The 17,909-nt window shown below is 32.7% G+C and overlaps 1 protein-coding gene across 3 annotated transcripts in view; it reads left to right on the forward strand.

Moving 5' to 3' along the window:
- Positions 1-17,909, forward strand: part of STX7 (syntaxin 7) — a 51,122-nt gene that overhangs the window by 8,296 nt on the left and 24,917 nt on the right. For all 3 annotated transcript variants that reach the window (XM_074309811.1, XM_074309813.1, XM_074309814.1), the window contains exon 2: positions 26-178. In XM_074309811.1, coding sequence (XP_074165912.1) covers positions 94-178 — 85 coding nt within the window. In that variant the 5' untranslated portion in view covers positions 26-93. The remainder of the gene's footprint in view (positions 1-25; positions 179-17,909) is intronic.

Here is a 17,909-nt window from a genome sequence, read left to right on the forward strand (position 1 = left end):
CAATTCTGTTTTGCTTTCATCCTAGATGGTCATTTAGAGAAAATTTCTCTTTTCTCTCCCATCTGATGAGATTGGTCAGTGAACAGATCAGCTATGTCTTATACTCCAGGAATTGGTGGCGACCCAGCCCAATTAGCTCAACGCATCTCTTCTAATATCCAGAAGATCACACAATGTTGTAAGTTAGAATTTGTAATTTTTTTAATGCACTTAAAACACTTATTAACTTAGACACCAAGGGAAACGGGAATATATTTCCATAGTCATAGCAGGATACGAAAAGGAATTCTCTGTGAAACTACAAATCTCCATCTCCTGCAATTTACAATATGATACATTCTATACATTACTTTTCAAATAGTCCTGCTTTTCTGTACTTCCTTTTAAATTTCCTCTGTCCATGTATTAATAATAATTTTAATTCCTTTCTACATTTTTATTTTATTTTTATTTTTTGGCTTCACTATTGATAACTCCCCTGACTTCTTAACTCCCTGCTCACTTTCCCAATCCAATTCAAAACCAAGAAAGAGAAAGGGAGATAGATTTTTATTACAAATGATTATAATCAAGCAAAATTAATCTATACAGTAACTATGACCAAAAAAAAGTATGTCTTTTTCTGTACTATATCAAGAGGTAAATGGTAATGACGGTGGTGAACTCTGAAACTGTGTCCCCTTTGATCTGTAAAAGAAGGGAGATTTGGGGTCTTAGACTCCAGAGTATCTGGGAGGGGGCATAATTTCCAGAAGGCCCTTTTCTAAGATAAGCAGTGTCATTCAATTGGAGATCTTGGGCAAATCACGACCTCCTCTCTCCTTTCCCCATTGATCTTTTGGGAATAGTCGGATCTCCTCCTTTCAGGAAATTCCAGTCTCTGGGGAAAAAAGACTTCAAAGTGATTTCATTCAGTTGGGAGATCTTGTTCTGATAACCAGCCCAAACTGCTCCCAGCCCCCAAGATTTGCTTATAAAATAGGTTTCTGTTAGCACATTTCTTGCAAATTTCCTCATTAAGAGATTTGCCCACTTCGTGAAAAATTAAACTTCCTTTTGCCATTCAGATTTCAGGTTCATGAATTCTTTCACATTGGACTTGCAATTCTGACCAAAGAGGGGATTCTCATGTCATTTCTCTACTACTAGAACTGCATTAGTAATATGTTTCATCATATGTCTTCTGGAGATATAATTATTGTATTACAAAAGTTATCACTTCAAAATTGTTTTCCCTAACAGTATTGCTTTTCTCATAAGAATTGTCCTGCTTGCTTTACTTTGCATCAGTTTTCTACCATCTAAGATTTTTTGAAATTTTCTCATCTCATTTTTTTATGGCTCAGTAATAACATTTCAAGCTGTAGCTTTAAAATGTTGTTGATTTTGTTTTCAATTCATAACCCACCTAGAAAGAGATTCACAGGAGGATAATAAATGATTAAGAGGATGGTGTAGTGTAGCATATAAAAAAATACTAAAACGTAACTCAGGCTTAAAAAGTAAAATCTTCAAGATCATCTAGTTCAATGAATCACAGAAGTCAAGTTCACAAGTATTTATTAAACAACCTACTATGTGTCAGGCACTGTGTTAAGTGTAAAGAATACAAAGAATGGCTTTTTAAAAAGCAATCTGCATTTTCAGCAAGATCACAGTCTAACAGAGAAGATAATTTCTTCTATATTCTATACTATATACTATATATATACTATACTATACACAAAGATATCCACAGGATAAATTAGAGATAATCACTGAGGGAAGGTAAGTGGGTGATAATCATTTACTAAGTATTTACTATATGCTAGGCACTGTAGCTAAGCATTCCAAAACATTGGTATTAAAAAAGATTAGGAAAAGCTTGTAAAAAGTAGAATTTTAGTTAGGACTTGAGTTGGAAGGGACCTAAAGACCAACTAGTCCAACCCATACATAAAAGAGACAAAGAATGAACAATTAAGGAGATAGGATTACTGGATGTTGTGACGTCTTCTAAAGTCAAGATAAGAGACTATATCCAATTACCTAGATATATGGGATATTTAGCAGTACAAACAATAGAGAAGTCATTGGTGAATACTGAAAGGAAGTTCTTGAATTTGGCAATAATTAGGTTATAATTAAGGGAAATGTATAGAATGTTGACTGTATGTAGAGAGCTTTTAAAAAATTAAAATGTGTTTGGAAAATTAGAGAACCTCAAAAAGATGGTGAATTAACTTAAAATGGATGAAATGCCATAGAAACACCCTCTTACTTCCTCCTTCCTCCTCTCAGCTCCATTGATTTGTGCATATATTCATGATGATAAGATTATGGTAAGTTCCAAATCTCATAACTTGAAGTTAAGATATGAAATGCCAGGCATAATGGTAATAGGCCCATCCATAATAGTTTTAATTTCTGCTCCTTGGGAGACAGAGATCACTTGAGCTCAGTATTTCAGAGCTGCAGTAGACCAAAGCCAATCTAGTTTCCATGCTAAATCAAACACTGAAATGGTAAACTCCTGGAAGTAGAGGTTAACAGTATGTTTGAGTAGGAGAAAACTACCACAATAAGAAACTGAACATGTTGAAATCTGAGAGTGTATCTCATTTGGAGATCCAGCCTCAAAAAAAAAAAAAAAAAAAAATGACATAAGATATTTTATCAATTATAACCTTAGTCTTGTGTAAAGTAATACCAGTGAAGATTTTCAAGAAGTCTAGAATAAAAGTAATACCAGATTATAAAGATAGGTCTGGGTATATCTAGCAATTTTTGTAGTGAAAGAGAAAATCATAAATGGATGGATTTCTTTCCATTGAATTACTTTATAGATATTAAATAATCTGGGAGGAGACCTCAGGGTTTCTGGCCAAAGTAGAAATGATTGCTATTTGCATTCAATCTGAATCAATCAGGACCAAAACAATGACCAAATGGGGCTTGACCTGGTATCTATTCCTGGACAATCATTGAGAATCAAAGTGGTTTGGGTTCATTTATTTATATACATATTGTTTTTTTTTTTGGGGGGGGGGGAGACAAGGTATAAGAGAAGATTCTTTGCCTATAGTTACTACCTAGCCTTAATCACTGAATCAAACTAAGGCCAGTTGAAGACCTTAGCAATAAAAGGCCAAGGTCTCCCATTATATCCAGGGCCATCTGTAGTCATCCTGATCTCTATGTGACCACTGGACCCAGATGTCTCTAGAGGGGAAAGTGAGGCAGGTGACTTTGCACTGCCCTCTCTCTCGTAAGTCCAACTCATTTGCATGTTATGGCATTATCTCTCTGTTGTCTTGATCCTCTTTAAGAAGTAAGGACAATCAACAACTTTATAGATATTGTGTACCATATAGCTTATTTACTGTTTTTTTAAAGTAGGTACTGTTAATATTTTTCAGTCTGTTACTTATTTCTTCTGGTATATTGAATAAGTGACTTGATTTTAGGGAGGCCTTAATTTTCTCACATATAAATTAAGGGATTATGACTGAAGGATTCCTAAATGTTCCTACCTGTTTTAAATCCTGTAATTCAAAAGAAAGAGCATGCTAATGCTAATGAATCAGGCTGGTAATCAGATCAATCTACAAGCATCTGTTAAATGCCTACTAAGTGTCAGGTACAATACTAGTCCTAGGGCTATAAAGATATAGCTACATACTTAAAGTTTTCAGGGTTTATTATTATTATTATTGTTATTATCATTATTATTCAGTTGTGAGACTTTTTAAGGTTTTCTTATCAAAGGAACTGAAGTGCTTTGCTATTTACTTACCCACTTTATTTTATAGATGAGGGACTGAGGCAAACAGAATTAAGTGACTTGCCCTGGGTCATAGAGCTAGTAAATGTCTGTGTCAGATTTGTTTACAGGCCCGGCCTTGTATCTGCCCTCCCACCTAAGTATACCTCTAATTAGAGGAAGGCAATTCAACTGGTTACCTGTCTCAATGGAAATATCCCTTTATAACTTCCGGGACAATTGGTTCTAATTCTGCATTCCCCCAAACATCTTCTATTCTGCATTTCCTAACTGGATTTTTCTTAGTGATTGGTATAGCAGATAATCTTTTCAGTCTCACTTTTCTCATTTGTAAAATGGATGTGAGAATAAGAATATTTACCTTACAAAGTTTTTGTGAGAATCAAATGAACTGATATAAAAAATGTCATGTCAACCTCAAATCATTAAATTATCATCTTCCATGTGCAAATTGAGATTTTAGGTAACAGATGTGTCTTTTATAAGTTTGGTTAGCATCATTCAGATACCACTTCCCCACCCCCACCCCTACCCTGAACCTCTTCACTGACTACTGAAATGGAAAATTCAAATTTTTGAACCAATGAAAATGAACAGTGACATAAAATGAATACAGAAACCTTGTGGAAATGAAAAGAAGTGTGAACTTTCACTTCACTTTAGACCAATTAACTTTTCTTACTGTTTTTAGTGGACAGAAGACAATTGGTATATTTTTCTCAAGATTTTATCCAATATGGTTTATATAGAAATAGATAATATAGTCAGACTGCATGAGGATAAGTCATCAGACCTCTTATTTAAGAATATTAGATATTTGGGTTTCTTGAACACTGAAGCCTGAAGAAATATAGCATGTATATAAAGCACAGGGCAGATAATACGCTTTCTGACTATCTTCTTCCCTTCCCCCCTCTTTTTCTTCCTTTGCTCCTCCCTCCCTCTCTTCCTTCCTTCTTTTTTTTCTTCTTTCTTCTTTTACCATTCCTTTACTTTCTTCCTTTCTTCTGAATTAAAGCTAAAAGAGAGGCTTTATACTTGAATTATTGTGAACTGGACATAATAAATAAAATAGGTTGTATGCATAAAGATTGCATTTATAAAATAATGGAGATCTTCTTTTGTGAAATTTAATAAGCTTAATAGTGTTCTACTGCTTCATATCGTGAAGCCATTAAAATTTTAGTGTAAAGTTCTATGCTTTAGACAGATACATCCACTTTAAGTTCAAATGATGAAATATGTCTCTCAACCTTCCATTTTCACTTCTGCTTTGGAATCATGGTATTGACTTAAACTATTTTTAGTGTTTTAAAAACAATTTTTGGTTGGTCATCTTGGGAAGACTGGATATTAATAAGTCCTCTGGGGAATTTTGTTATTTTAATAATTTAAAATTTATTTAATCTTGATAATGAAGGAAGTTTGGTTTAATTTATAAGTTTTTCAGCCCTGAGATTCTAGGATTCAATTCAGTAGGCATTTATTGTCCTGTATTTTCAAGGTACTATACTGGGACTCTAAAGGTGAAAACAAAAGTCTTTATCTTCAAGGACCATGCATTCTACTAGCAGGAAGAGAGAATGCAACACACATAAATTAGTGAATTTGTGATAATTTGAGGAGAGAGAAAGCAGAAGTCCAACCTCTTGATAAAGTATTAATTGTCATAAATTATTGAATTTTAAGAGAGGAGAGTTTTGTCTTAGATAGCTTATAATTTTTCTGAAAATTATTTTTTTACTGAAACATTTGTCATACAGATGCATATTGCTTTATAGAATAGTTATTCTCTAACATTTAAAAATTCCCTAAAATTTAATTTTTTATGATTAACAAAAAAATTTATTTTCTCTTCCTAGTACCTTTCTTCTCCCCATGAGGTGGGGGAAGGAGAGAAGAGAGCAAGAAAATCTTGTAACAAATATACAGTGAACAAAACTAATTCCATCACTTGTGAAATCCAAAAATATTGTCTCAGTCCATAACCCCTCTGACAGGAAACAAAATAGACCTATTCTGAGCAGTGGAGTGCAAGTAATCTTATGTTAGAGTTGAATCATATCTGAATTGTATTAGCAGACTGAATTTAATTTATCACTGAATTTTTTACTTTGACACATAAACGATGGGGTAAATATTGTTACTGTTTTGTAGGTCTTGAACTTTTTATCTTCACTATGATCTAAATGATATAAAGAGGACAGGGAAGTATAGAGAGGACCTAAATTCATCCCTATACTTCCCTGTCCTCTTTATGTGGTTTCTCCTAATTAGTTTTCTTATCCCCATTCTCACTTTTTTCCAAGTCATCCTGCCAAAATGATATCCCCAAATTTATATTTCTAAAGCATTGATCTGACTGTGTCATTCCCTTGTTCAAGAATTTCCATTAGTTTCCTTTGCTTACTAGAGTAAAATACAAACTTCTGTATCACATTTAATGTAAACTCCTTGAGATCAGGAACAGTTTCATTTCTCTCTTTGTGACCTTCATACCTGGTGTAGTATCTGGAATGCAACAGTTATTTATTATATACTTATTGGAGGAATAAAATAGGCAACCATAAAAAATGGCACTCAGTCACTTGGAGTTCCTAATCACTCTTACAGTGATGGTAGTGGTGGAGTTGAAAAAAGTGTGAGGGACAAGATGCATGCTAAGAAATACTGATTTTTTTAGGTCATCTACAGCCAATGGTAGCTACTTGGAATGTGCAATTTTTATCTAATGATTAAAGAATTGATTCGCCAAGAACCAAGATTACTAAAAAGATATGGACAAGAATCATGTTCAATAAGAATGAATGAATCGATAATGTTCTACATAAATTGAAGACTATGATGAGATCGAGATTTCATTGATGTATTGAAATATATTACCTTTTGTAAAATACTCAGATTTAATGGAGAGATACACAATAACATGGAATATATGATTTTTGTTTATTTGTTCTTTGTATCTCAAATGCAGCAGCAAATTGATGAAATTCAGTTTGCAAATTTCATGATAAGCTAAAGAGCTCATTTTATACTAAGACAGTTTGACTTCCAATTATTCTGATACCCTTTTATTTGCTTAGTTAGTTCAGTGTCTTATAATCAGTGTGATACACCTCAAAATAAAAGCTGTTATCTTAATGCTGTGGAAATTTTAAAGAGAAAATGGCAATCTGAATTTTTAGCAAATTGGATACTTCATCAGATGACTTACATGGAATATTTGAGTGATTTCTGTAAATGTGCCTTATACTTTAGGTTCTTCAGAAATTGCTTGTGACTGAATATAAGCTACTTTTTAATGCAATTTTAATTTCACTGCGGTAATGAGATTTTTTTATTTAAAATGCCAATTACATACTTTTCTATATTGCATTTGCAAAGCAATCTGATTACACATTTCCAGAATGACAGCACTTTTTTCTTTTAAAAAGTGATGGGAGAAATAAGTCTAATTATACCTCAATCTAGTTTTACATATTGATTCAATTTTAGAGTTAAAAAAATTTTACATCATCACCACCCCAGCAAAGATAAAACAAAAAACAAAATTACCTCAACCTCATCAGAGCTATTTTCTTGTTCTAGTCTCCAACTCTGGCAAATTATACACTTATTTGCCTTTGAAATTTCTTTGAAAATTCTAAGTTATCATTTCCTAAGCCATTTTGACTCTACAACATTTTTTTCAGCTTAAAATATATTTACAGGTGCTAATCTTAAGAGTACAAAACATGCCTTAGAAAAGAGGAAGTACTGAAAGAGTTTTGAAATAATAGATGAAAGGAATTTCATTTTTATCTTGAGGAAAAATGGCGCATGCAATAAACATTTTGATATGCACACAATTTCTACATTTATTATTTTAGAGAGGAGAGATTGTATTTGCGTAGAAGTTTTCTTATGGTGTCACTATTCACATTGTCCAGAGACAGTTAGGTAATAGAACAGGTAAAGTATTGGAACTGGGAATCAGGGGAACTCAAGTATGAATCCTACCTTAGATTAACTATGTGAACCTGGCACAATCATCTAAACTATCATCTTTGTTTTTTTCATTTGGAAAATGGGGATAATATATTATAATAGTTTTTATCTATTGGTAAGTAGTATTATTGAAAGGGCAAGATGCATACTAAGAACTACTGAGTTCTTAGATCATCTACAGCCAAAGGTAGCTACTTGGAATGTGCAATTTTTATCTAATGGTTAAGGAATTGATTCACCAAGATCCAAGATTATTAGAAAGACATGGACAAGAATCATGCAAGATAAGAATGAATAGATTGGTAATGTTCTACAAAAGGATGTTATTATTAGGATTAAGTGAAATAACATGTAAAGTATTTGCAAATCTAAAACTGAATATAATATAATGGCAGTTATTTTATAATTCCTAATATCCAAGAATATAGGAGTTTTATAGAACAAAGTCTAGAAAGCATTGTTCTATTGAATTGTTCTATGATTGGCTTAATCATGTATCATGGATATATACACATACATGGACATATATTTTCCTTTCAGAGCTTATCAATCATTAGGTAGGGAAACTTTTTTTAAACTATCTAATTTTTTTTAACATTATTAAATCTAAGTTAAATGTAATCCAAGTATAAGTACTCTGAACAAGTGTTTATGTTTAAACAACTCAGGAAACTTTCACACAAAATAGAGATTGTTATGTGGCATTTAATGTTGTTGGTTCACAGGCTAGCATTATATTCCATGTTGCTCCATGAGGATGCTATTAGCTTACTTCAAATACCTAAAGGCTTATTCTATGGAAGAGGGACTAGGTTTGTTATGCTTGGTTTCAATGAGCAAATTTGAGTCTAGCGAGTTGTTACAACAATTGATTTAAGTTTAATGCTAGTAAAAACTTCTGAGTGTAACTATTGCAAAGTGATTATCTGTTGCCTTGGGAAGCAATTGGGGATGTAGCAAATGATGTTCTTATTCAAGTACAGGTTGGGCCAGATGAAGTCTTAGATCCCTTCCAAGTCATAGATTTTGTAAGCTGTGGAAGACATTCTAAGCAAACAGGTTGGCATATGATTTCCTCAATGTCTCTGAGACATAATCTGCCTTATATTATTGCTTTTATCTTGGGGTAGGTGGTGAGTAGTGGGTGATGATTGAACTCAAACCTTAACTCATCAAGCTTTGTCTAAAAATGATACGAGTGTAAGATGATAGAAAGAAAAGATGTGAGAGAGGGAAGAGAAAAGATAGACAGCAAAAGAGAGATAAAGTGACATAGCCAGACATAGAAAAAGAAGGATAGAAATGGAGAGAGAATATGTTAAAGTCCTTCCCTCTATGCCAATCTGATGATAGTAGTAGTCTGTATGTTTGGGGCAGCTAAATGGCTCAGTGGATGGAGAGATGGACTTGAATTCAGGAAGCAGTGAATTCAAATTTGACTTCAGATAGTTACTAGCTATGTGACCCTAGACAAGTTATTCAACCTCTTTTTGCCTAGGAGGTAGCTAAGTAGCTTGGTGGACCAGGAGTCAGGAAGACCTGATTCAGAATCCAGCCTCAGACACTATTTCTGTGAACCTGAGCAAGTCATTTCACTTCTGTTTGTATTAATCTACTAAGCCATTAATTTTATGCTTCCTCATTGTGGTTATCTGGATTACTTATATGAGCAAATCTTGATTTGCAATTGCCCTACTCTCCCTGCCACTTTTAAAAATCTTTTGCTTTTGAATAAATTATATGCTCCTAGGGAAATATTGCTGTCATACATTTTCTTCATAAGTATCAGTGCCATATAAGGAACTAAATTTTCTTTCTTGTATTGACCTCAGTTCACCTAGTGTCTATTTTGTACATTCCCATATGGAGATTTGATCCATAGGTTTTTTATTGCTTGTTCCTTGTGTTTATTTTTTTTTTATGAAGTACTCGACATTTCTGATATTTCTCTTTGTACATTGTAACTAATGATTGTATCACTTAGCTGAAATACATAGTTTTTTTTTTTTTAATCAATTCTTTGCTAAATACACTCTTATCATTGACAAAGGAGGTCATTATCCTTTATTTTAAAATTAGATAATCTCCATGCTTCTTACCAGTATTATATATGTACTATATGTGTACAGTACTATAAATGTACAAGGTATGTACTATATTTTCAGTTATTTCACGTACTGGAGTACTTTTGAGAATTAAAGAACTGGTAAAAGGCCAGAACTAGAGAAAATGTTTTTTTCTTGTTGTCAGCCCGCATTAGAGATAGTAGTCGGATCTTGTTTGACAAATTGTAATCCTTTCTACCGATAGTAAATCCATCCTAGAAATAAGCTTAAAGATAGCTACATTTAATGGATTTGGTAGCAATAGGCTCAAGATCAAGAAGCAAAAGGATCTTTATGAGTGAAATGGAGTGAGATCTCTCAAAACAGTTGTGAAAATTGAGTAAGGCTTCACCAACCCCAGAGTTGGTATAGGCCTGAACCAATTAATACCCATCAGAACATACCTACTTCTCCTTCCTGCTATTCTTCCATGATGTGATGTCATTCGCTTCCTACCTCAACCTAAACAAATATGGGTTACTATGCTCTTATTGGCCAAAATTCAATTTCCTGGGGTAGTGCCCATGTAAACATGTAAAACCCTCGGCCAATGAGGATGAGGGTCAGTGGTGGAAGAGATTTTTGTCTTGGGGACCATTTAATCTGCTGTTCTGTCTCTAAGGTGCCTTCCCCCTTGGATTCCTTGCTCGACTGGAGTGACATCCGCTTCTTATGAGAATGTATAATAAACTTTTGTTTTGCTCCTAGAGATATTTCCAGCTTTTTTATTTATTTATTTATTTATTTTTTTATGTGATGGTCACTCATTTCTCTAAGCCACATATTTAGATATGTCATTCTTCCATATCTATCTTTTTAAATATTTTCATTTAAAATTTTGAGTCCCAGATTCTATTTCTCACCTCCTCCCTTCTCTCATGCTTTTCTGAGACAATACGCAATAAGATATAGGTTATACATATGCAATTATATAAAACATTTCCACATCAGTCATTTTGTACAAGAAGACTCAAAAGAAAAAAAAAATGAAAGAAAGTGGAAAAATAGAATGCTTTAATCTGTATTCAAACAATTTCTTATGCTTCATCATTAGTCATTTGGGATTATCTTGAATCATCACATTGCTGAGAATAGCTAAGTCATATCTATTTTTCATTGAACAATATTGCTGTTACTGTATATAGCATTCTTCTATTCACTTCATCAATTCATGTACATCTTTCCAGATTTTTCAGAAATTGTCCTACTTGTCATTTCTAATAGCACAATGATATTCCATTACTGTCATATACCACAGGTTGTTTAACCATTCACCAGTTCTTGAGTATTTCTCTCATTTCTACTTCTTAGCCACCATAAAAAGAGCTGCTATAAATATTTTTGTATAAATAGGGTCTCTCCCCTGCTTTTTTTGAATGTCTTTGTGATGTAGACCTAGCAGTAGTATTGCTGAATCAAAGGGTATTCATGGTTTTATAAACCTCTGGCCATATTTCCAAAATGATTGGATCAGGTCACAATTCCACAAACAGTGCATTAGTGTCCCAGTTTTCCCACATCTCCTCCAACATCTAACATTTTCCTTTTTTCTTATATTAGCCAAGGTGTGAAGTGATACCTCAAAGTTGTTTTGATTTGCATTTCTTTACTCAATAGTGATTTAGAGCACTTTGTCATATAACTCTGGATACCTTTAATTTCTTTGTCTGAAAATTATCTTTATATTCTTTGACCATTTATCAATTGGGGAATGAATTGTATTTTTATTAATTTTATATAAATGGAAAAATAAAAATCCTATAAATAAAAATATAAATTTCTCAATTCCCTATATATTTGAGAAATTAGGCCTTTATCAGAGATACTTATTATAAATTTTTTTTAAAAATGTTTTTCTGCTTTTTTGCTGCTATTCTTATAATTTTGGTTGCATTGGTATTTTTTTGTGCAAAATGTTTATAAATTTCTTATAACCAAAATTTTCTACTTTACATATTGTAATACTCTCTGCATCTTCTTTGGTCCTAAATTCTTCCCTTATCCATAATTCTGACAGGTAAACTCCTCTATGTTCTCTTAATTTGCTTATGATATCACCCTTTATGTGTAAATCATGTATCCTTTGCTACCAATCGTTCAAAGATATTTTAATCACCTAAACATCTTGTTAATAACAGCCAACCAATACCTTTTCTTGTTCCCTTCTTGATTATTCCTCCCCAATAAACTCCAAGTCTGAAGTAACATTAGAATTGGAATGTCCATACTAAGAGGAAATGCAGTCATCATATGCAAACATCCAATTTGTGTGATTTTCAGTGACTTTTTTCTATGAAAACCTTATAGAGAATCTTAGAGTTCTCTATAAATTTGTGTTCTGACATAGGCTTCCTAATGGATTCAATCTTGTCATATATTATTATTGTTTATTTTATTTGGATTTGTAATTGCATTGATTTAAGATATTTTCTCTACTAGTGTACATCTACAGATCTACAATTTATAGTCTTAGAACTTTATCTGGGACAGTGGGAGGTTAAGTAATTTGCCTTGTATGGATCAGGGGCAAGATTTGAACCTAAGATATTTCTGACTGAAAGAAGTGAAAGTCTAGCTCTCTATCCACTATGTCATACTGCCTCTTATCTTAGTAAACCATAACTTTAAAGCTTAAAAAAAAAATTCATTTTCAATGATCTCTTTCCCCACTCTGAATTTCTAGAAAAAATCAAATAACTTTAACCTGGAAACCTTCTCCAGTAACAAAATTTAGATTGCTTGAGTTGGGAGTGGTAGTGAAACAAGGCTCAGGTATTGTATTGTTATAAAAAGCTAGATGTTTCCTTTTGAGGTTGTCTTGCATGTTAGATAAGAGCCTATAATTCAGTGAATGGGAACACTGAGATTTTGCAAGTCTCTACTCATTTCCTTATTCAAGTTTGCTTCTTTTTATCACTAAACAAGTCAGGCCAGTTCTTTTGAAATAAAAGATACAAAGTTGTTGCTCCCTGATAGTGTCATAAGACCTGTCATGGGATAGAGATAGTATGAAGGAATTATAATTGTATAAATAGAAAGCTTTCATGTTCTTTAACAAATACTTCTATGTTTTTGAAAAATTTTTCTACTTGCAAAGTTTTTTTTTTTCCAAAATGGAATTCATTTCTCATAAATTCATAACTGAATTAGTTCTTAATTTAACTTTATTACCTCTAGATCTTTTAAATTACAAAATGCTAATTTCATTTAATTTGTGATTTTTTTAAAACTTGATACATTTTGTTTTATAAAGACCCTTGACAAATTCCATTCAAATATTTTTAGAGCAATTATTATGTTTTAGTTACTATTTCAAATATTGAAAGATACAAATGTAATATCAGCAGCTTCTTTCTTCAGGATATTTACATTGTAAGGAATTGGGGAACAGGGACTCTGAGCTATAACAAGAAAGTAAATACAAAATTATGCAAAGTAATTTCTGTAGGTGAGAGGACTAATAAGGGAATGGGGGGGGCAGAGAGTAGAGATCAGTGTAGGTTTTTTATTGGGTTAGCCCTAGTTCTGAGCTTTGAAGGAAACTAAAACTTTTATGAGGCAGAGGTGAGAAGAAAATAACTCTAACAATCCCCTTTATAGAGTCTGTTTCAGGAAAAGTATAGTTAATTGTTAACAACAAAAAATGAGCATGTCCCTTAACTTTGATAACATATACTTAATATTATATTTGATCAGAAATATGTTGATTTTCCATGGTGATTTTACTTAACTTGTAGCCAAGTTGTTGCAATTTTATTATATGTTAATCCCCATTAAAAAAAAAAGTCTCATTTTTACTTTCAGTCAGATATCTAGAGGCAGATGAGTGACTCATCTGGAGCACTGGATCTGGAGTCAGCAAGACTAATTAAATTCAAATTAAGCCTTAGTTACTATCTGTATAACTCTGGACAAATTGCTTTGTCTCTGGTCTTCCTTTATTTCTTCTATTATAACATGGGGTTAATAACAGCATCCAGCCTTAAAGAGTTGTGAGGATTAAACAAGATATTATTAAAGCCTTTGGTATAGTGCTTGGCACATAGTAAACACTACAGAAATGCTTATTCCCTTCCCCCCTTCTTAGATAAAACCCCAGGATTTGCTCATGAAGTTTTGTGTTAGTAAAGTTACTATTAAGAATGACATTTCTAGGCAACAAGTTGGCACAAATCTCTGGGCTGCACTAAGGAAGACCTGAGTTCAAATTGTAGTCGTGGCTGTTCATTTGTTTCATTCATGTCTCACTCTTTGTTACCCCATTTGGGATTTTCTTGGCAAAGATACTGGAGTGGTTACCATTTCCTTCTATAGCTCATTCTACAATTGAAAAAACTTAGCCAAATAGGATTAACTGATGTGCACAACTAGTATCTGAAGCTGTATGTGAAGTCAAATCTTCCCAACTCCAGTCCTGACATTTTATCCACTGTGCCACCTAATTGCTTTTAAATCTGAGCTTGGGCACTAACTATACAACCTTAGGCTGATCACTTAACCCCTGTTTGCCTCAGTTTTGTGAACTGTAAAATGGGATAATAAATGCAGCTTATCTCTTAGGGTTGTTATGAAGATTAAATGAGATAATATTTGTGAAGCATTTAGCACAATATATAGGTACCATACCTATAAAATGCTAGGTATTATTATGAATATTTTTTTTAATTTATGTATTTTTCAAAATAGTTTCAAGGACATTCTCCTTTGATCTTAATAACACAGTGAGAGAGGAAATAGAAGATAGATGGTGATGAAGAAAGAACAACAACATCATGCTAGGAGTCAAAAGCCCCAGCTTCAGTCCTGACTCTCACTATGAACTATATTTTTTAAGCAAAGCACCTGAATTCTGTTTCTATCAGTGGCTGAAAACTTCTAGAAATATTATCAAGGAATGACTAACTCTCTTACCTCTGGAGTAGGGGCACTGCTAATAACCGAAATTTCTATGATACTTGAGGGTTTACCAAGGACATTTGTGTCTTCTCATAGGATCCTCACAACTCTCTAAGATAATCAGTGTAGTTTCCTTTTATTTATTTGAAAAAGGCTTATCTTGTGGTGTGTAGCCAGAGTTGGCGTAGTTGATATCAGCTACAAATGGCGAAGCACCATGTTAAAGAGGCTACTTCCCCTACAATTTAATGCCATTTTGATATACTGTGATATTATAGTCAGGCTTTTGTAGGGATGAGGGAAATATGTCCAGGGATTGTATGTACTTTGATGTACTGTAGTGTTTGAGGCCTTTATTATAGTTACTATTATTAGTAGCAAATTGTCTGTCAGCTAGAATGTTTTTTTCAGTTGTGCCACCAGGTGGCAGCAGACACATGCACAAGAATACTATTCTGCTAATATAAAATAATCACTGACATTTTATATATGTATATATAAAATCTCTTAAAGCAGGGATTCCTCCACTTTTTTTGGGGGGGGGCAGAATTATAGGATTCCTTGTCAGTCTGATTAAACCTATAGACCCATTCTCAAAATAATGTCTTTAAATATGTATAATAAAGTAAGATAACAAAGGAATCTAGTTATATTGAAATAAAGATGTATTTTTTTTTCTGATTTATGTTCACCAACTCCTGAAAATCTTTACAAGGATACACAGATGTGAATCCCAGGTTAAGCACTCCTGTCTTATAATATTGCTTTTAAAATAATAATAATGACAAGTATGTAGAAATGCCATGATTGCTTTGTGATCATAAAAAAATATTCTTTCAATGATTCCATTTATAAAGCAAATTCTTTTGTTTTATTATAGCTTTTTTTATTTATAAGATAAATATATAGGTAATTTTTCAGCATTGACAATTGCTAAACCTTTTGTTCCAACTTTTCCCCTCCTTCCCCCCACCCCTTCTCCAGATAGCAGATTGACCAATACATGTTAAATGTTAAAGTATAAGTTAAATACAATATATGTATACATTTCCAAGTAGTTATTTTGCTGTACAAAAAAAAAGGGGGGAGGGGGCTTTGAAATAGCATACAATTAGCCTGTGAAGGAAATCAAAGGGATTGGTAATTCTAGGTAGTGGTTCATAGTCATCTCCCAGAGTTCTTTCACTGGATGTAGCTGGTTCAATTCTTTACTGCTCTATTGGAGCTGATTTGGTTCACCTCATTGTTGAAGAGGGCCATATCCATCAGAATTGATCATCATATAGTCTCGTTGTTGAAGTATATAATGATCTCTTGGTCCTGCTCATTTCACTCAGCATCAGTTCATGTAAGTTTCTCCAGGCCTTAGAAAGCAAATTCTTAATGGAAAGGAAGTAATGATATAACTAGTGTAAAACAGTGACTTATAAAAATTAGAATTGTTGTACTAAATTTTGTAAAGTAAGATTAAATCAATGCATTGAAGAGCTTGCTAATTAAAAGAATACAATGGTGAATTCTGTAAGGTCAGGATTTTTTGTGGCCATATAAATAAATTAAATTTTTTATTTGCAAATTTGGATGTTCTTAGATTTCATTAGAATTTTCATTAATACTTAGAATAAATCTGTTCTGGAATTCATAATAACTTATATTTATATAGTACTTGACAGTTTACAAAGTTGTTTTGTTATTGTTGTTGTTTTTGTTTTTTTGTTTTGTTTTTCTCACAACAATCCAATAAGCAATATCAAAACAATCCAAAAAGAATATGAGTTCTCCTGATTCTGGGCCTAGCACTCTATCTACTCTACCACCTAGCTTGCCTTTTCTTCTATACCCTCTTTCTATATTCTATTCTGTAGATTAATTTTCTTATTGTACTCTTTCTGATCATATCACTTTCTTTATTGATAATCCCATTTTGAATAAAATCCAAACTCTTTGGTCTGTCATTAAAGACAACACTCTGGGCATAATTTGCCATTCTGGATTTATCTTCCATTATTCCTTATTGTATATGCTGTGCTACAGCAAATTAGACTGCTCACTATTCTCCCCAAATTATCTTGCTTTCTTTGCTTTTATCCCATAAAAAGCTTGAAATACTTGCAGTCCTTACTTGTTATAGTCAACATCTCATCTATAATAGTGGGAGATCTCAACCTTGCACTCTCAGAATTAGATAAATCAAACCACAAAACAAATAGGAAAGAAATTAAGGAGATAAATAGAATATTAGAAAAATTAGGTATGATAGATCTTTGGAGAAAACTGGATGGTGATAGAAAGGAGTATATTTTCTTCTCAGCAGTTCATGGAACCGATACAAAAATTGACCATATATTAGGACATAAAGATCTCAAAATTAAATGCAGGAAGGCAGAAATAGTAAATGCTTTCTTTTCAGATCATGATGCAATAAAAACTACATTCAACAAAAAGCTAGGGGCAAATAGACCAAAATGTAATTGGAAACTAAATCATCTCATCTTAAAGAATGATTGGGTGAAACAGCAAATTATAAACACAATTAATAATTTCACTCAAAATAATGACAATGATGAGACATCATACCAAAATTTGTGGAATGCAGTCAAAGTGGTAATAAGGGGAATGTATCTTTAGAGGCTTACTTGAATAATAGAGAAAGAGAAGATCAATGAATTGGGCTTACAACTTAAAAAGCTAGAAAAAAAGACCAAATTAAAATCAATCAAATACTAAACTTGAAATTCTAAAATTAAAAAGGGAAATTAATAATATTGAAAGTACAGAAAACTATTGAATTAACAAATAAAACTAAGAGTTGGTTCTATGAAAATACCAATAAAATAGATAAATCTTTGGTAAACCTGATTAGAAAAAGGAAAGAGGAAAATCAAATTGTTACCCTTAAAAATGAAAAGGGAGAACTTTCCACCAATAAAGAGAAAATTAGAGAAATAATGAATTACTTTGCCCAACTTTATGCCAATAAATTTGATAACCTAAGTGAAATGGATGACTACCTCCAAAAATAAAGGCTTCCCAGATTAACAGAAGAGGAAGTAAGTTGCTTAAATAGTCCCATTTCAGACAAACAGATAAAACAAGTTGTTAATCAACTCCCTAAGAAAAAATCCTCAGGACCAGATGGACTTACATGTGAATTCTAC

The sequence above is a fragment of the Sminthopsis crassicaudata genome, chromosome 4 (genome assembly GCF_048593235.1).
Source record: "Sminthopsis crassicaudata isolate SCR6 chromosome 4, ASM4859323v1, whole genome shotgun sequence".
NCBI lineage: Eukaryota > Metazoa > Chordata > Mammalia > Dasyuromorphia > Dasyuridae > Sminthopsis > Sminthopsis crassicaudata.